Genomic DNA, 18052 nt, shown 5'->3' with positions numbered 1-18052 from the left:
AAAATGGTAACATCTGATGTTTAAGAGCAAAAAGTAGTGAGTGAGGTTTACCTGCATGAGGAACACTGCTTAACCGGATGAGCTCAGGATAAATGAGTCCACTGACTGTACACCACTGCTACTCTATTCCATACCAACAGCAGCAGGCTCCCTCAAAGAAAGCTCCCTCAGATGGGACCACACAATCTGGGTAAAGGCATCACAAGGACTAGATAATTCAAAATAAGCATTTCAGCAAACCAAATATTTTCAAGTTACAGAAACTTATTCCAAAACAAAAAAAGCAACTATGAAAAATGTACTACTGCTTATAGAAGTAAGAGTGCAGTCTCAGGACTGCACCCACAGACAGTATATTTCCACGCATCTTCCTTACAGTGTATCCAAACCCCAAGGTTCATGACAGCTTAGCTCAGTTGCTAGATGCCCAGTCACTAACATTCAGGAATAGAGAGTGACCTCTAACCAGCAGTCGCTGCTGTTCCTATAGAGGCTGGTATAGTTAATGCAAACTTTATTTACAAAAGACACTTAAATTATTACTTCATGCCATGTGTCCATACAGAATCAACAGTTCAAGGATTACATGGAGAAGAATTCACAAAATTAAAAGTGAAATCACTAAAGATCTTCTAAGAGTTAAGAACTAGGAAAAGATTTTAAAGACAACTTTACAAATAAAAACCCCAAGTCATGAGAAACTAGTCTGAGCAAGAGGATGGTTGTTTACAGGTCTGTACACTAAAACTAATACACAGACAGCCTTCTATTGTCAAAGAGATGCTCATTGAGAAGCAGATTATGTACAAATACTTGTGCCACAATGACTCAACCCCCCAAAATCCACTGTATTATACATAAACCAGTTTGTATACATTAGGCCTAAACGAGGCCATTTAACTATGAAGACTTCTAGTTTAGTAAACTAAAGCTGAAGACAGCCCAAGCAACAGCGATACTGTCTCTTTGCATCTCTATTTGCGACTGCTTTTTATTCTCTCCAATCTTTTTTTCAAGTCATCAATATTGGCCGCTGCAGAAGAGGGTGAAGCCAGGGTAGTTCCAATGCCAGAGGAATGAGTCTGATTGGAGTCCAGGTCCAGATGTTGGTACTGCTCCCGGGATTCACGCAGCTGGGAGAGCTTACTGTGAAGCATATCTGTAGAGGATGCAACTGTAGGGAGTGTTGGTTTAGAGAGCAGAGACGTCAGAGGGGGTCTGTCTTCCTGCTATGAGGGAAGAAAGTGAAGTGTTAAGACACAAAGTGGTGAAGGCCATATAAAAAGTAGAAATCATAATCAATGGCTTTTCAAGGAGCACTACAACACAAGTGGATCTGGAGCAAAAAAGTCAGTTGCTATCAAAGTCAGAACCATGTAAAGCCAATTACAATACTCAATTCTTATCATCTGAGTAGTTAATGTTTAATTTTATGTCAACAGGGACACACAGAAACTAGTCTTTCAAGATCAAAAAACTGTCTGCACATCAGAGTTTTACTGAGATAGACTGCCAGAGTCTTGAACAGCCTAAATTCTAACACAAGAGAAAAATCCCTGTCTATGTGCAATATCAGCAGACAACGAATTTTCTGGAAGAATGAGAAGAGGAAACTTTACCTGACTGGCAAGACCGAACCTGTCAAAGACTTAAAGTGTCAATTCACTGTTCTTTTACCAATCGATATTTCTTTCTGAGTTACTTACCTCGTTACTCTCATCTAGGAAACATTTCCCTTCCTCAGAGCTCTAAGCTGATACTCAAATTTGTGTCAAAGGTTAAAACAGTGATGCATCTGGATGACTATTCCTAGCGTGAACACCACTTCTCACATGGCCGAATTCAAATTTCAGGAATTGGCACTAGATTCCTAACACACGGATCATTGAACTGTAAGAAATTTTGGTTCACAGGTTTCCAATGCTAAGCTCATTCAGCATTCCTGTACCTCAGTATCCATACACTCAAAATATATAAAACTTCAAAGTTTTAATTCAGCTCTTATCGTTGTTTCAGAGCAGAAAGATCAAGAATTTCCACATCATTCATCTCTGAGGTGTTAACTTTTAGAGAACAGTTGTTTGAACCTTTTTGAGACTCAACTTCCCAACAAGGGAAGATAATAAGCTACAGGCCTGTAGAAACAACCAGCACATAACATTAGTGATGCAGACAGAGTGGACTGAAATGTAAGCCTACCTGGCCAAGTAATGAGTTTAAAGCCATTTATACTAGGCATAGTGACATGCAGTGAGTAGCCAGGACATGCATTATAAATGAAAAATCATAAATTCTGATTGGTATCTGCCTTCTGATATTTGAATTCTTAAAAAAAAAAAAAAGTGCAAAACAAGTGCCTCCCCAGGAGATTTACAAGTGTTGTCAAGTACAATACCTTTGCGTTGTCAAGGCCACAACGCTGCCTGAGGATTTTTAATCTTTCCAAGTAAACTGAAGGCCCCACTTCCTCCCCATTTGTGTTTGCTATAGATGAAGATACAGTGTGGGTAGATGCAGGAACACATGTTCCTTCCATTTGAGGAGAAATTCCTGGAGGATGAGGGGAAGGAAGGAGGAAAGTTAAAAAAAATTAACACATCCAAAAACCGTAAACCTCTTGGTCAGTTCCTTGAAATAAGATGCAACGGATGAAGAAATAACCAACTTATTATTTCCTTGTTATTTGCATTTCCTTGTATATACATATCTGGCCTTTCATTTCCTTGCAAAAGTGACAACTGAAAACCAAGAAAAGAAACAGAAATTTAAGGAGTGGCTGCAGGGCAGCTCTAGAAGCGCTGAAGCCAATAAAAGAGAATGGTGCGGGGAGAGGAAGATGCTGATGTGCATCAGCAGTGACCACAATGTCCAACGGGAGAACTGAGCAATTGGCAAGGTGGGAAATACTTGGAGTTGTCTATCTTTCTAGTTTAGTTGTACTTTTGGGCTTACCACTGATTCTAACTCCCATTTGTGCAACTTGAAGCTTTTATCCCAACTCAGTCTCAAAGAGTGATTTCTGGAACGCATACAAGGTTTTTAAAGCTACCCTACCAAGAGACTTGAAAAGGAATTTACATGATAAAAAAACTTTTTCCATCATTAAAAGAATTGAAAATTCTAAGACTTAGCATGGAGAAGGATTTGTTCTCACCAATTTACTACAAGGTTGTTTAAAATAGATAAATTAAGGAGAATTAAGATTAAGCATTTATACCTTACTCTACATAAAGCACTGCTGCAATATGGAACAGCATGTTTTATTATATGAGACAAAGTTTGGGAAGGAAAAAAGAAAGACAACTGTGGCACATAAATTTGGGTTTAAAAACTGTTGAACTAATATTTCTCAGTTGTACAAACTTTCATGATGAAAAGTAGAATTTTCTGTCCTCCACAGTTGGACACATTTAGGAAGTTCTGAAAGAACCTCATATCATCCATCTTCCTAAAGGAATTTACAATATAGGGATAGGAGAAGGAGCAGTAGTAGAAAAAAGGATAATGTTTCACAGAACACTATGAAACAAGTAAGAAATAAAAGTTAGAGGTAGTTTTGCTAGACTGTGTATCAGCTTTTATTGGCAGCTAATAAATTGTCACATTCCTTCCCTAATATTTCATTGAATACTCCTTGATATTTATCTGCAATTAAAAGACTCAGCAGTGAACAGTTTTACAGCAATTCATCCAACTAAAAAGCTAATTTATTGGAAAGACATCATCACAAATTCTGCAGAAACTGATCATGCTATTTAAAATAACATGAACACAGAAAACACTTCTATTAAAAAGCCTCCTATGTTCCTTTCTGATGTTTTCTATATTAAGTGTGGTTATAACTTCTTTTGTTGTAAACAAAGAATGCATACTCCCTACAAATGGTGCCTCGTGAAGCAACACGAGCAGCAAGAAAATACTTGCTGCTTGTGTTGCTTGCTTCAGAAATCCATAAACGTATACAAATACTAATTTCTACCAGGAGACGTGCAGCTGTTCTATCTCTGCTTCTATAAACCAACCAGTTTTGCTATAGCATGTACCTGTAGAAGTAGCAATGCGCCCTTTCCCTTCCCGTTCTGTTTCTATCAGTCGGAGGCCTCTTTCCACATAGCTTTGGAAGAACTGAGAGGAATTTTTCAGGAAAGGCTCAATGTCTGCATCAGAATATTTCTTTTTGTATTCATACAGTTCTGCCAGACCCTGGGAGGGAAAAGTTGCTATGTATTATTACAACTGTGGCATACACCATTCTAGTGTAGCATGTTCTCTTTCTTGCAGGAAGGGGGCACTCACCTCCTTGGTGTTCTCCTTTGAGCCAATCTTCTTAAATATTTCTGCCAAAATATCATTGACTTTGGCTTTTGAAGCCTTTTCCTCCTAAATAAATAAACAAAAGGAGACTTTTAAAAGAAAGTGAATAAAACCAAACTGAAATCTGACAAACCCATGACACCCTCAGACCTCCTAACTGTATACAGAGCTTCCAAGGTGAAGAAAACTTCATACATAGAATGTGAGCAAGGACATGATGAAGCTGTAGGACTCCTGAGAAGTTAAGTGTTTAAAATCTGTTTTGGAGATGGCTAATTTTTAGTAGATCAGATGCAGTACCATGCAGCATAAAACTTATGCCGCACATTTCAATTTCCTGGAGAGTAATTCACACTGAGATATTCACAGAATATTCAGGTAAACACACACAACAAATTCCCCAAACAGCCATAAATGAAAATTTTGCTTTAGAATACTATTTCCAACATTATTTGCATGTTGAAAAGGGAATTAGTACTTGATATAACAAACATAAAATTAACTTTATTTCTTAAATAAGCTACTTAACACTCCCTTCCCCATTCAACACATTTTCTTTACTTACTATGCGAGAAGCTCCTTTTTCTGTATCCTTATCACCTTTTCCAGACTGGTCCATGGCGTGTTTCATTACTCTACAAAGGTGAGCTTCTAGCTCAGACTCATTTTTGTTGTCTATCATTGTTAAATGATCTAAGATCTAAAACAAAAAAAAGGGGAATTTAAAAAAAGAAAAGGAAATACTCTGTAGAGACTGCCTGAACATCCAATTTAAAAATACATGACTAGTGATTGCTCTAACCTTGGGCCCTTTTAACTTGCACAGGGTGTGAAGCAGAGTCTTCAATGTCCTAATAGGGAACTCACTCTTACATTGCTTCAGCTTCTCTTTGGGAAAGACCTTCATGAAAATGTGGATATCCAGCAGAATCCGATCCAGATTGATGCTATTAATGGTTTCCGGAAGAAGACGCACCATTCTCCACAGACACTGGAATGAGAGGCTGACTTAGAGCAAGACAACCCAAGAACGAAGCACTTGATTATATAAGGAGAAGTTACACAACACTATCACTGAGCCACTTCACTCTGCTAGCACATCATACAGGCACACACTGTGTCTGCTGCTCAAGCTATATTTGCACTGGTACGTACTTTCTCTTTGTAACTGGCTGTACAGTATCCAGATCTTTCTTTAGAGCTGATGCATAAGTGAGGTGCTGACTCCTCTACCTATAACAGGAGACTAAATGCTTTGTGTGAAGACATTTCAGCAGATTATATATATATATATATATACATATATATATATGCTATGTTCACCTACACACAGCATAAGTTCTCTAGGTTTAACTTCATTAAGAACGCCTGAGCTGTCCTTAAATCATGCCAGTTACAAAAGGGTGTTGTAGGGTAAGAAAAGATCATGCTCATGGTTTCCATGCAGACATCTGCCTGTTTGCTCTGCCTGTCAATACAGATGACAGGATACAAGTCAGCTCCAGCCTGGCACTGTTTGAATCCATACAGTGCGGTGCCCAAGCAAACAAGCCCAGCAAGTGACTGTACACCTCTGTACGGAGCTTTTATTAGTGCACACAGGTTTCTATTCTTCTGTAAGTAAACTATTAACAGGTGTAAAGCTCCCTCCTGAAGTCCCTATATGTCACAACTAATAAGAGCAGAATTATAGAAGTTATAAGGAATATTTCAAGTTATGGACACTTTTTTTTAACTCCATCGGTTCTTTCAGGAAAGATGATTCAGAAAAACCACGTAAGTTCAATATCTCTCCTACAGGCTCACCTTCATGACAAGTTCTGAAAACTTAGGAGAACTGGCTGTTGCTAGAAGACTATCTTGGAGCAAAACAAGCAGAGCACTAGAAGGAATAAATTTATAAAGGTTACACAGAAAAAGTGCTACACGCAAGAAAAAAAGATGCCAACTCAACACAGAATATCACACCAGAGACTGGGGTTAGTCAAGTAGTTGTGCAACACCACTTTCCTTCTTTCTTTCTAGTATGCTACAAGAATTTAAGAGACAGTCTGCTGAACTTCAAAGCACAAAGAATCCTACTAAGCTGTTTTTTTAGCCTGCCTCCAGCTGTGCAGTCAATTTCTGACCACAATCAGTGATAATTCTTTATTAGCTAGCTGAATGATTCTACAGACATTGGTCTTTGCTTACAAAATGACTAACAAACTCAGCTGTTCAAGGAACACAAGAGAACAGGTAAAAAAAAGCAGTAATTATGCAGTTTTCATGACATACCTCAAGATGTTGGTCTGGTCAGACTTCTCCAGAACTTTCACTACCAAGAGGTTGACTGATCGGATGACCTGCTCACCCTCCTCAAGATCTTCAACCCGAGAATCCAGCATTAATGTAATAAGACCATGCATTAGGTCTTTAAGCACACCAGTGGATGCCTCTCGAGCCAGACTCTCTATCTGAAATAGCTACAGATTGAAGAAAGTGTTAGTTTTCCCTGCACACAATCCTTTACTATAGGACTTCTTTAGACTACACTGTCAAACCTTGACATCTCCCTGTTTCCCACAAGAGTAAAAACAGTCAAAACACAAGTATGAAGGAAGTTATTTCTACTGAGTGACTTCTGAAAATACTCAGGCCACCAACTCAGCACTCAAAAGGTAAAAAATATTAAAAACAGAGCTTAATAGAAGTCTTAGTGGCTGTATTTTGCAGAAGCAGAGACCTTCTTCCCTTCCCCAACTCATTCCCCACCTGCTCTCAAAAGGTGCATTGATGAGCAGTTGGCAACAAACCTTCCTAAGACTCAACAGTGAGCTAACCAAGGTACAGGACAGACATTCCATTCTCTCACAACTTCTGCACACAAGTTATTTTCTCTTCACCTTATCTTCTGCAGCAAAGCCTTACCGTGATCATGCTCCCAATAATACAGCTGTAAAGTCTGACAATCTCATCTTTGTCCAGCTTCTCATCTGCCATGTGTGTATTGTAGATTAACCGGAGCTGCATAAATGTGGCTATTAGGAATTGGTCGATGTGGCCAGACATAGCTTCTGCTTTGTCCTCCTGCTTGAGTACCTCATCAATCTAAGATTTAAAAACAAAATGCTCTAGTGAAGTCAACATAATGCAAAGAGTGCAAAAGAACAATAATTTAAATACTTTTCTATAGGAAGGGTTTTGCTCTGACCAATCCATTTGCCAAGGCAGTTGTATTCTAACCTTTCACCCAAAATCAGCAGCTAGAGACTTGCATTCCTAGTTCAAACACAACCAATTACTGATATTTTAGAAAACTGCAATCCTATCCCTGTACACAAATGAAAACATCAACATTATAGATTCTGGAACTTATAGCTTTATGAAATGTTCTGGACAAAAAAACTTGAAGTAGTAAAAGCCACCCTAAACCCATGCAAACACAATGGGGCATGACAATCCTTGTGCTAAGGATCTTTAAAACACTTTAAATTTAAAAGTTAAGTCTCACTGACTTATTAGCTTTTAAAAATTCATAGCACAAATAACTTAACAAAACCAAAAGTATAACACAGAAGCACTAATGAAAAAAGCAGTAGGCTTATTCTTCATCTTTCAAGTGGAATTTCTACTGCTAAAGCGAGTCAGATGGCCCCTGTGCACTTAGTTTTGTCACCAGGGAGATACTGAGCAGAGCCCACGTCACCTGACATGATTGCTCCACCGCAGTGCAACTCATCACCCTCGCAGGCAAAGTCTGGCACAGTGTGATTAGCTACTACCTTAATCCACTTACCTGTGTGAGAGCCTGGATGCTTGTATTTATATCACCACTGGCTACTTGGGAAATGACAAAGTTGATAGTAGAAGCTGTGTTACTGTGCATGTCATCGAAGTGTGGGGATACAGCACGGATTCTAAAGGGTTGAAAACAGCATTCATTACTTTCTGGAGAGCTACTTTAATATACACTTAACTGCTGTATTTCAATGATGATTTAGGGACAAGGGAAAAGGATTTCATTCTTCACTGAGGATTCTCAAGGAAGGAATCATTCCTTTTACCATGTCTCTTGCGCTATTTGTAAAGACGCTGATGATGCATTTACAAACTCAAGAGCCTCTAACTATAAAAGTGCCTAAGTAGAACTCATGGCTTTCATTAAAAATAACTGCTCTCCACATTTCAGAAGAGTACAACAGACCTTTGTTTTGCCATCCCTTCAAATTACCCTCTTATGAAAACAAGTCTGAATGTAGAAACTAGTACTACCAATTCACCTTCTCAAAATACTTTTTAGGCAGCCCTGCTGATTTCACTTAGGAGTTAAAACTAAACTCACTTGGGCTCAGGAATCAAGACTGGCTCAAAGATGTCATCTAGTTTGTGCTGTACAAGTGCTGGCATCTCACATCTGACGGTTCCATTGTCATTTTCAATTTCATCAAGATCCAGCTGAAATTCACGTGGAACTGTATGTGCTGCCTCAGAGTGGCTGCCCATGTTGCGATTTTGGCTATAGAAACCAGGAGAGAATTTTAGTTTATTGTACATACAGTGTTTATTATACATACACCAGAGGCAAGAATATTAGCACTAGCATCCACTGGTAGCCCTAAAGCTCTCATACTAGCACAGAATTTGCAGTTTGGATTATATTCAAGCCCCTTAACTTCCTCTGGCTTTCCCCTAGTCCTGCAAGCCAGAAGAGCAGCTGCTCCTTACTTGCCCTCCTAGTTTCTCTTGTAAACCACAAGATGCCCCGTACCTGTGCTAGGTATGCACAGTTTGAGATAACTAGCACAGTTTACAGTACTATTAAAGGAATATAATTTGAAAGTTTTAGTGGCTTTTTTTCACCTTTGGTTTTTTAAACAATGGACAGGATGCACATGTCCAGAGCAACCTCACAAGCACCTCTGAATCGAAGACTCCCAGCATCCCCAAGTGACCTATACTGCATATCAGATTTCTCAAGGAAATATTTTAATATATATACTTCTCAGCACAGACTTTTATTCCAGAATAATGAGCAGGTGGCAAGGAATAATTTCTGAGCTTTTTATTTTGGGTATAGTTGCCCCAGGCTCTACAATTCACACATGCCTATCCATTTCTGTGCTTTATGTCTAACATAATTAGAACAGGGTCCAACAAATACCAAGTTTAATGCAACACATTGAAAGTTCTCCCAATATTTTGAACAGTTGCTTAATGTGGAAGTGCCATGTCTGTCTGCAGCTTCATCCACAGTCATCTTAGCAGAAACCTGTATTTCTGGGTTTTTTTCTTAAATTCAGAGACCTGTAAATAACCTAGAACTAGCCATGGCAAACCCATCACCCTCAGCAAGGGATGGCTAGAATAGAAATGGAAAAATAGAAGAGCCTTGCCACCAAGGAGTTAGTGGGCAGTACTTACATCCTATAAGTGCGATACATAATTCTGTCCATGGAGAAGCAGTGAAAAAAGGCACAAGACCATTTAGAAAGATTTTGAGACAGACAAGACAAAAATATTTTCAGACATTTAGATTTATATTATTTGGCCATTTTTCACAACATGCAAAGATGATGATAGAAGAACTAAAACGACATTGTCAGACATATTAACACATATACTATGCAAGCCAGAGACCATAATGCAACATTACATACTTGAGTTTGGAGGACATGTCCTCAGCTTGACCCTTGCGCATCATGCTGGCGTTGGCGCTGATGTTCTGAGTACGCTGAGGTTTCTCCTCTGCCTGTCTCACTGGAGCAGAAGAGGGTCTCTTGGCTGACCGCTTTATTCTTTCCTCCAGCATGCTCATGTCTTTCTCTGAAAGCTGTAACACAAAATGCTTTCACTCAGCCTGAGCTGTATGGGTTTTAGAAACCACAGTCACCCACAGGATTCACACCATACTTATTAGTGCAGACTGAAGTTCTCTAATATGAAGGTGGGAACTGTCAATGCTACCTCCTAGTAGCAAACTCACCAGGACACCCTTGACTATCAGGTGTTACTTCAAGAGCTAATTAACCCATGTTGACTAGTTGTAATACAGAATACACCTATTTCTAGCCCACACAACCTTCAAGAAACAATTCATCTTGAATTTAAACTACAGTACTATCCTGTGTTTGTAATTGTTGCATGTGTTGCTGCAAAAACCCCAAATAAAAAAACCCCACCCACCTTTCCATATTCCCCATTAGCAGACCAGGCAGTGCTTTAACACTCTGGACCCTGCCACAGAAGCCAGAGTCCTTCTGACTATTGTCCTGCTCAATGTACTCATAATTCCATATGAACACCAGATCAGGCAACAATTCTCCAACTTCACAGGCAGTGAAGATTCATATTCACCTGCTTATCTATCAGACTGAAGACTACAAATAAACTCCATTTGAACAAAAGTAGACATTACAATTTCATGAGAAGTACTCTTCAGTATCCCTATGATTTAGAAACCTTCCAGAGAACTCACAGATGGACCATACTGAAGCTCAGAAAGTCATGGTTAGAAAGGGCTGAGTTGTTCAGGTGCTACAATTTTTCCTTTACCTTGAAAATTCAAAAGCAAATGGACTATGTAGAACTGAGGCAGAAGCAGACTGCACTCTGAACAATAGTTAAATAGGATGGAAATCTAAAATGTCAATGAAAAAGCAACATTAACTATCATGGGAACAGTTACTAGAAAAACTAAGAGTCACATTAAATTTCAACTTTCAAGAAGCTGAAAGTTAAAAAAAAAGAAAAAAAAAAAAAAAGAGGGGCAGCCTTGCTTCCCCTGTTTGTCATATTCCACAAAATACCCATCCAATAGCTTGTATGCCCTATGGCAAATACAACACAACAAAGCTTTAAAGGCATTAAAATATCTATCACATTCCAATCAGTTTTAGTGCTGCTAGAAACATTACCAAGACCAAATCCATAGAACAGAACTGTATAAAATGATCTAATTGCTGTTGATTCAAATTAGAATTCAGTGTACTTAATCTGATATGCATAGTAATTACAGTGAACTTGCTTTGCATTGCTGGACACTGGAAACTGAGCTTTCCCACCCTTAACTTTTACTGCATTTTAGATGATAATGGCTAAGTATGATTTTCAGAGAGCAAAACAGCAGCAATACAAACCGACATAGTACTGACACTTTAAAAATGAAAAGCAGTAAGATAAAGGAAGTAAGCCAAACTTAGCAAACTTCAACGGCAAAGCAATTGGATAAGTTGGGCATAAAACAAAAGCTGAGGACTTAATGGAGCCCCAACAACTAGCCTTTTTTGGCCAAATAAGTTATCCAAATATTCTGAATCAGATGTGTTACTTGTACAGTTGACTATAACACAAGTTACCCTTTATGAACAATTTAATTCCCATGAAGGTGAGTGTTTCTCATTTTTTTCCCAGTCTTCTTTTTCATTCATGCACATCCAGGTTATACACATCTCTCTGATTGGAGAAAGGCTGAGAGTTGGGGTTGGGAGCATGCTGAAGAGAAGGCTCTGGGGAGACCTCACTGCAGTCTTCCAGTACCTAAAAAGGGCCTACAAAGAAGCTGGAGAGGGACTTCTAACAGGAGCATGCAGTGATGGAAAAAGTGGTGAACACTTAAAATGAAAGAAGCTAAATTTAGACTGGATTAGAAACTCTTGACTGAGAAAACGGCTGAGGAAATGAAACAGGATACCCAGTCCCTGGATGTGTTCAAATGTCTCTGCCCCATGGCAGGGGGTTTGGACCTAAATGATAAGGTCCCTTCCCAAACCATCCTATGATTTAATATATTCTACAACCTGGGATTACCCAAATAGCCAGCAGAGGATCCATGATGTAGTAAATTATTTTCAAAACTACAAAATGCTCTTGATGCCAACAGCAAGATGTACCATGACCAATCACAAGCAAAACAGTGCTAATCCCCTAAAAAATTGTAAGGATTTGAAGAAAAACCAAATCATCAAACCCCCCCCCCAAAAAATCCCAAACAAACAATCCCACAAGCCAAACCAAGCACAGCACCCTAACCCCAAACTCCCATTAACTTGTTTGCAGTTATACTGACATTTCCAATCAGCTTGAACACTTGGTCACCATGGACGTTGTAGACAGTCACGATGGTGTTCAGCGCAGCATTGCGCACTGTGTTGTCCCGATCACCAATGTGAGTTGCCATTTCTTTTAAGGCCTTTCCTGGAGTTGGCTGGCATACATTCATGCCATACGATTCAACCAGACATCCAAGCTCTTCCAAGCATTCTAAAAGAATAACATATGCACATTCAACTTTAAAGCTGCTGGAAAGAGAGCCCTCCCAATTCCTGTGTTGCTTGCACAACTTGAACAGTGACTGTAGAGAACTGCTAATCACATAACTGATGATATATATACTCCAGGTGATTTATGGGATTAACAATAAGCTACAGCAGACTACTTCACAGATACTATCTAAAAGCTGCCAGTCACCCCTCTACATTTCAAGTATTTCCCATAACCATGCATGAGCAATGTTACAGTTAACATCACATTCAGGTAAACAGCTGTGAGCTTGCAATACTATATTATGTATAGAATTTAACTTTCTGCTTATACCAGGATAAGATATTTTCAAAGTGACCAGGGAGTTGTTTGAACTATGTACACCACAACTTTATTAGAGACATTACTTGTGGTGAGACAGGTGTACAGTGTAGAGACATTTCTTGATCAGATTAACTGATTCCCTTGGTGAGCAGGAAAATAGTACTGCCACCGTTCTCTCCCCAGCACTGTTTCACTAAGAAAACAAGTCTAATACAGGGACTCAATAATCATAGCAACTTAAGAGATTACTTGGTCTTCGGAATGCACAAAGACACCAAAAAATAAAGCAATATGATACTACGTGAAATTCTGATCCTTTTAACACTTACAAAGATCTGCATAAAATGCCACGTGCACACAAACATCCCACCCAATGCTCTCATGCTGCACTTTTCAAGATGCAAACCAAAGCAATTTCAAATACTTTGCACATGTGCAGTTCAACAGGCCATTTCCCACCTGCACGTTGTTTGGAGTTTTTCGATTTTGTCCCCTCCATGATAAAAGGGAACATCTTGCTGGCTGGATAGATGAGACACATTCTGTTCAGAATGGCACGTACATCCTTACGGATGACATCTTTCGGTTCTCCTACCTGATGGAAAATTAATGTAAAAAAAAATTAAAAAGAGGGGAAGAAATACAGAACACTTTATACAGTCTCGTGATACTTTTGACTATTCTAAATAGTCCTAGGAAAGCCAGACTCATTTCCAAAGCAAAATCCCATTTTTGCCAAAGGCTTTTAAAGGGAAATAAGCAATACAGAATCATAAAGGCGCGAAAAGACAACCTTAAAATCATCAAGTCAAACCGTTAAATCAACACTGTAAAGTCTACCACTAAACCATGTCCCCAGGTGTCACATCTACATGTCTTCTGAATACTTCCAGTGATGGAGATTCAACCTCTTCCCTGAGCAGCCTGTTTCAGTGACTGACAACCCATGCAGTAAAGAAATTTTTCTGAATACGCAATGTAAACCTCTCCTACAACAGCTTGTGGCCTTCTGCTCTCATTCTAAACACTTTTTACTTGACAAGACAATACCAACACCCCTCTCACTACAATCTCCTCTCAGGTAGTTATAAACAGCACTAAGATCTCCCCTGAGCCTCCTTTTCTCTAGGTTAAAAAAACACGGCCTGTTGAATCTCACATCAGCCACCAACTGGATTTAACTCCATTCACAATGTATTTAGAATGAACATACTGCAGTGTTTGATGGTATTCTGTCCTATTCCTCGTGAAAAATAAGGTAAGTTTCGGTAAAACAAAATGTACCTTTAGGATAAGATATGGGATGAAAGAGGATGCTTCATTTTCAGTGAGGTGATATTCTTCTTGACTCAGCAAATTGAAAAGCAATTTAAGGTATTCAAGTGCTTTCATCAAAACACTTGTGTTGGTATCAAAGAACCGCAGGGTCAGCCATTTTAGGATCAAATCCAGGCAGCTGATGACTCCATCTTTTTCACTCTCCAAGTGCTTGAAGGAAGTAAAAAAAAAAATGTTATGTAAATGAAACACATATATACACTGTTCAACAAGAAAATAAGCTAAGCTATGCCTGGTAAGATGAACTACATTTATTGGTAGATTCTTGGAACCATACATACTCACTTTTAACTTACATGGCTTTCTGAAATTGTAAGAGAAGTCTCTGGTGAGGAAGTACTATTCCCTGCTCCTGAGAAACAGTATTAAGATCAACTTCATCATGCCTCTGAAAATTACTTCTATGTATGTTTAGGCTTCAACTATACAGAACAATGACCCCTGGCTCCTCAGAAGATTTTTGTTTGCTTTTAATTCAAGCAGTAATTTTCATAGCAGAGAGTAATTCTATCAGCCTCATCTTCTACCACAGAAACAAACTCACCTCAATCATAACAGTCAGTGCTTTGTTGTGGTGCTGGAAGTCTGCATGAAACATCTCATCCTGTAGCCATTTGGCCACACAAGTGGACATCTGAGTTTTCAGCTGTTCAATATATTCATCACGGGGAGTAGTGAAATTCCACTTTAACACCTGTAAAAGGCAGCATTTAGAACTCACAGCAAGCAATACATTTTCCTCCTGACAGATGTTGCTGATTGAACATCTTTTAATTCTGCTTAAAATCCGTTTTCAAAACCTTCTTATTGCCAATAAGTAATGAAAAATCAGTGGCATTTGCTCACCTATTTTTTACATGACAAGTTTTCTTCATACGGACTGGTTACGCTTATGCCATTATCTTAATAATTATCACTGTTGTTTTTAACATCCAGACAGGCCTACCCATAAGCAAGTTACAAATAGCATGCATATTTTCAGTAATAGAATTTCCCTACAAATTGCTAAGTGGGGCTGCTCAAAATAAGTATATTAAGGCATTTACAATGTACCCTAGAACTCTGGCATTGTACCTAAAAACATCTGATTAAGCTTAATAATACTTCACAACTTCAAAAATGCAAAAACACCTTTGGCTTTTATGATAGTGTATATTGTACAAAATTTGAAATCAAAAAAGAAACACCACAGTAAGGCCACTATTGATGAATGAAATTCAACTCAAGAATAAGACTCCAAAAGATGGACAGTGGCTAACACATGCCACAGTATGTTTAATTCTAAATTAAAAATTAAAGAATGCATTAAAAGCCTCCACTTCAAAACCTGTGAACACATTCTGATTTTTCTCACCTTCAGAGCTTTCTCTTCTTTCATCCTCTGTTCCTTCCCATTTGGGACAATGATAAAAATAGGGCCTGATTTATCATCATCTTCCTTCAGATTAGGCTTGCTTAGCACCTTCTTTCCCTGTACACCCTGAAAGAAGCAAGGGATTAGAAGGCAATACAAGCCATATTTATGCCTCATTCCCAGCAACTGCAACCGTTAGATACTTGCCACCCTCATGCTGCCCATGTGTACAAGAGCCAGAGAGAAGCTGAAAGAAAAATGTTGGTTAGAAGTTTAAAAGTGTGTGCTCAGCTGCTGTGGAAGCACTACCCATGATAGTGTGCACAGTAGTACCCTGTGAATTATGACACATCACTCTCAACCAGTGTGCTAGTCACCCACACACATCCCTAAAACCCAACGTGGTACCTGTTTGATAGACTGGCTCTTTGTCACACTTGAACCACCCTTCCTGAGGCTTGTATTAGCTTTGGACAGGCAGGCATTACCCTTGGACATATTGCTATTAACATCTGACTGCTGGAAATAAGCCACAGAAAAGTCTTTGCTGTGAATGTGTTAAAAGGTTTGGAATGGTAACTCTTAAAGAGTAAACAGGTGTCTGAAAACAAAGGCCTTAACTCTACCAGCAGAGCTCTAACAGAACACTGCATCGACTTCAGCAAACCTACAACATCCTTCAAGGTTTGTTTTGCTCATTCTTGCCACAAATATGGACCTACATCCAATGTTCTTGTTACAGCACTACCACAGACAATGGAGACAACAGGACTGTGGAAAAATTTGGGTCATTTTTAGTTACATATGCAGAACAAACTTTAATAATAACTTAAAAAAAAATTACTGTAACACAAAACAACAGAAAAGCCTAACCAAAAATTGACTGTAATCAATTGCAATTATTATGGTTTTAAGCATACTCCTTCCATTTTTGCACTTTTGACTGAGAACCTTTGACCCTTCATACTGTAAGGCAGAGATTAATTTCTTTTGATACATGGGTTCAAAAATCAACATTCAAGTGTAACATTGGACCTGGAATGGTAAGAATGAATTCCCAATATCATAAAATCAAAGAGGCCAAGAAAATTTAGAACAGACTGAGTTGCTCCTAAGATGGAGTTTTGGACAATACAGACTTTAGGAATTAAACAGGTAAAGACAAAAGCAGTCATCAGGTGAGTGATATGGGAATGCCTGTCATTTCAGAATTCAGACAAGCATGAAGATTTTTAATAAAAGTTGTCCCTACCAAGGACTACACTCTTCTACCTATAACACATTAACAAAACACAGCTACTAACTTCATAAAACTGATTTTACACAAAACGCAAGAAACATACCTTAGTTTTAGAGGAGAGCCCTCCTGCTTTGGCTTTTTTGAGATCAGGCTTGGATTCCATGGTACTAGACCCCAAATCATCAGCAAATGCTGGAGAAACAATAGACCATTTAAAGTTATCCAGAAGCCCATTTTAGGTGATCAGTTTTCTGTTCTTAGGACATAAAAACTGTGAATACAATACAATTAACCACATATATGTCTGAGGATTTTACTGAAGAAGTCCCTTAAATTCTACGTTAGCATACCAAGTTTTCCTAATTAAGATCATGGTATGTCAGCCAATTTGTAATTTTTCAAAACAATAAAAATGCAGACATATATACCGTGCAGGCTAATGTCTAGAGTTGTAGTTGCACCTGGCTTGAGCAGGCAAGCTAGCCCTAGCAGGCAGGACTACTTCAATTGTCCCCTAATCCCATCCCACAAGCATTCTGGCAGTCCCACAGTAAACCACAATGAGGAAACAGTCAAAAAAAAAAAAAAAAAAAAAAAAAAAAAAAAAAAAAAAAAAAAAAAAAAAAAAAAAAAAAAAAGTGAAAATGTTTTTAAAAAATACTGTTTTAAAATCAGATTAGTACCAGAAAAAAACTCCCCCTTAAGCCCAGCTTGGTTTTAGCTTCAATACCAAGCAGATATTTTCAAGTTTTCAAATAGCAGCTGACAGATGGCTGTGTGGAAAGGAAACACCCTCCCACACTGGAAGCTGATTCAAATGCAAGAAAGACCAGAACTCTAACTATGCCGAATACCTCTTCTCCAGCTAAGTATGTTTATTTATCTGGCATGTCAAAAAGCTTCAAAATCCACCATTTTCTCAGTAATTTCCCGAAATGTCAGAGAGGTTACCTGATGCAGGCTGGAATTTGGCTGGAGGTGCTCCTCCTACCCCTCTAGAAGATGTTTTAGCAGGAGGAGCTGGTTTGGCTGGCATGTTGGCTTTGGCTTTCTCAAGCATGGCCAGTACCTGGTCTTTGGAAGTTGGCTAGAGAACAGAAAGTGCAAAAAAGAAGTAATGAGTTTAGTAATGTCAATCACTAATCTTTCCAACACATGCTACAAACAACAAAAACAAGACTAGTTTGAAACAATCCATGCTCTGTTAAGCATCTTGGAGAATGCTCATCTTAAAACGTCAT

The 18052-nt window shown here is 38.7% G+C and overlaps 1 protein-coding gene and 1 non-coding gene across 5 annotated transcripts in view; both read right to left on the bottom strand.

Annotated features, from left to right (window-relative positions):
- Positions 1-497: 497 nt before the first annotated feature.
- The window catches only part of CKAP5 (cytoskeleton associated protein 5), a 50958-nt gene continuing 33403 nt past the window's right edge, over positions 498-18052 (bottom strand). Inside the window, exons 26-46 of one of the 4 annotated variants that reach the window (XM_066187978.1) lie at positions 17763-17898; positions 16915-17003; positions 15980-16090; positions 15572-15697; positions 14762-14911; positions 14164-14367; positions 13339-13474; positions 12362-12555; positions 9954-10126; positions 9718-9741; positions 8639-8812; positions 8093-8213; positions 7225-7404; positions 6592-6779; positions 6121-6196; positions 5117-5305; positions 4880-5014; positions 4297-4380; positions 4044-4203; positions 2396-2550; positions 498-1229 (exon numbers count right to left, since the gene is read on the bottom strand). In XM_066187978.1, the coding sequence (XP_066044075.1) occupies positions 975-1229; positions 2396-2550; positions 4044-4203; positions 4297-4380; positions 4880-5014; positions 5117-5305; positions 6121-6196; positions 6592-6779; positions 7225-7404; positions 8093-8213; positions 8639-8812; positions 9718-9741; positions 9954-10126; positions 12362-12555; positions 13339-13474; positions 14164-14367; positions 14762-14911; positions 15572-15697; positions 15980-16090; positions 16915-17003; positions 17763-17898 (3060 nt within the window). In that variant the 3' untranslated portion in view covers positions 498-974. The remainder of the gene's footprint in view (positions 1230-2395; positions 2551-4043; positions 4204-4296; positions 4381-4879; positions 5015-5116; positions 5306-6120; positions 6197-6591; positions 6780-7224; positions 7405-8092; positions 8214-8638; positions 8813-9717; positions 9742-9953; positions 10127-12361; positions 12556-13338; positions 13475-14163; positions 14368-14761; positions 14912-15571; positions 15698-15979; positions 16091-16914; positions 17004-17762; positions 17899-18052) is intronic. The other 3 variants (XM_066187979.1, XM_066187980.1, XM_066187981.1) reach the window with 3 other exon arrangements.
- Positions 7935-8045, bottom strand: LOC136292905 (small nucleolar RNA SNORD67). Its single transcript, XR_010721988.1, has one exon. It is a non-coding gene; the product is annotated as a small nucleolar RNA SNORD67 (small nucleolar RNA).

Source organism: Chamaea fasciata, unplaced genomic scaffold (genome assembly GCF_029207755.1).
Source record: "Chamaea fasciata isolate MVZ Bird 193981 ecotype frontalis unplaced genomic scaffold, bChaFas1.0.hap1 SCAF_7, whole genome shotgun sequence".
Taxonomy (NCBI): Eukaryota; Metazoa; Chordata; class Aves; order Passeriformes; family Sylviidae; genus Chamaea; species Chamaea fasciata.
Note: the sequence above shows the minus strand (reverse complement) of the source record. Positions and strands in the feature narration are given on the sequence as shown.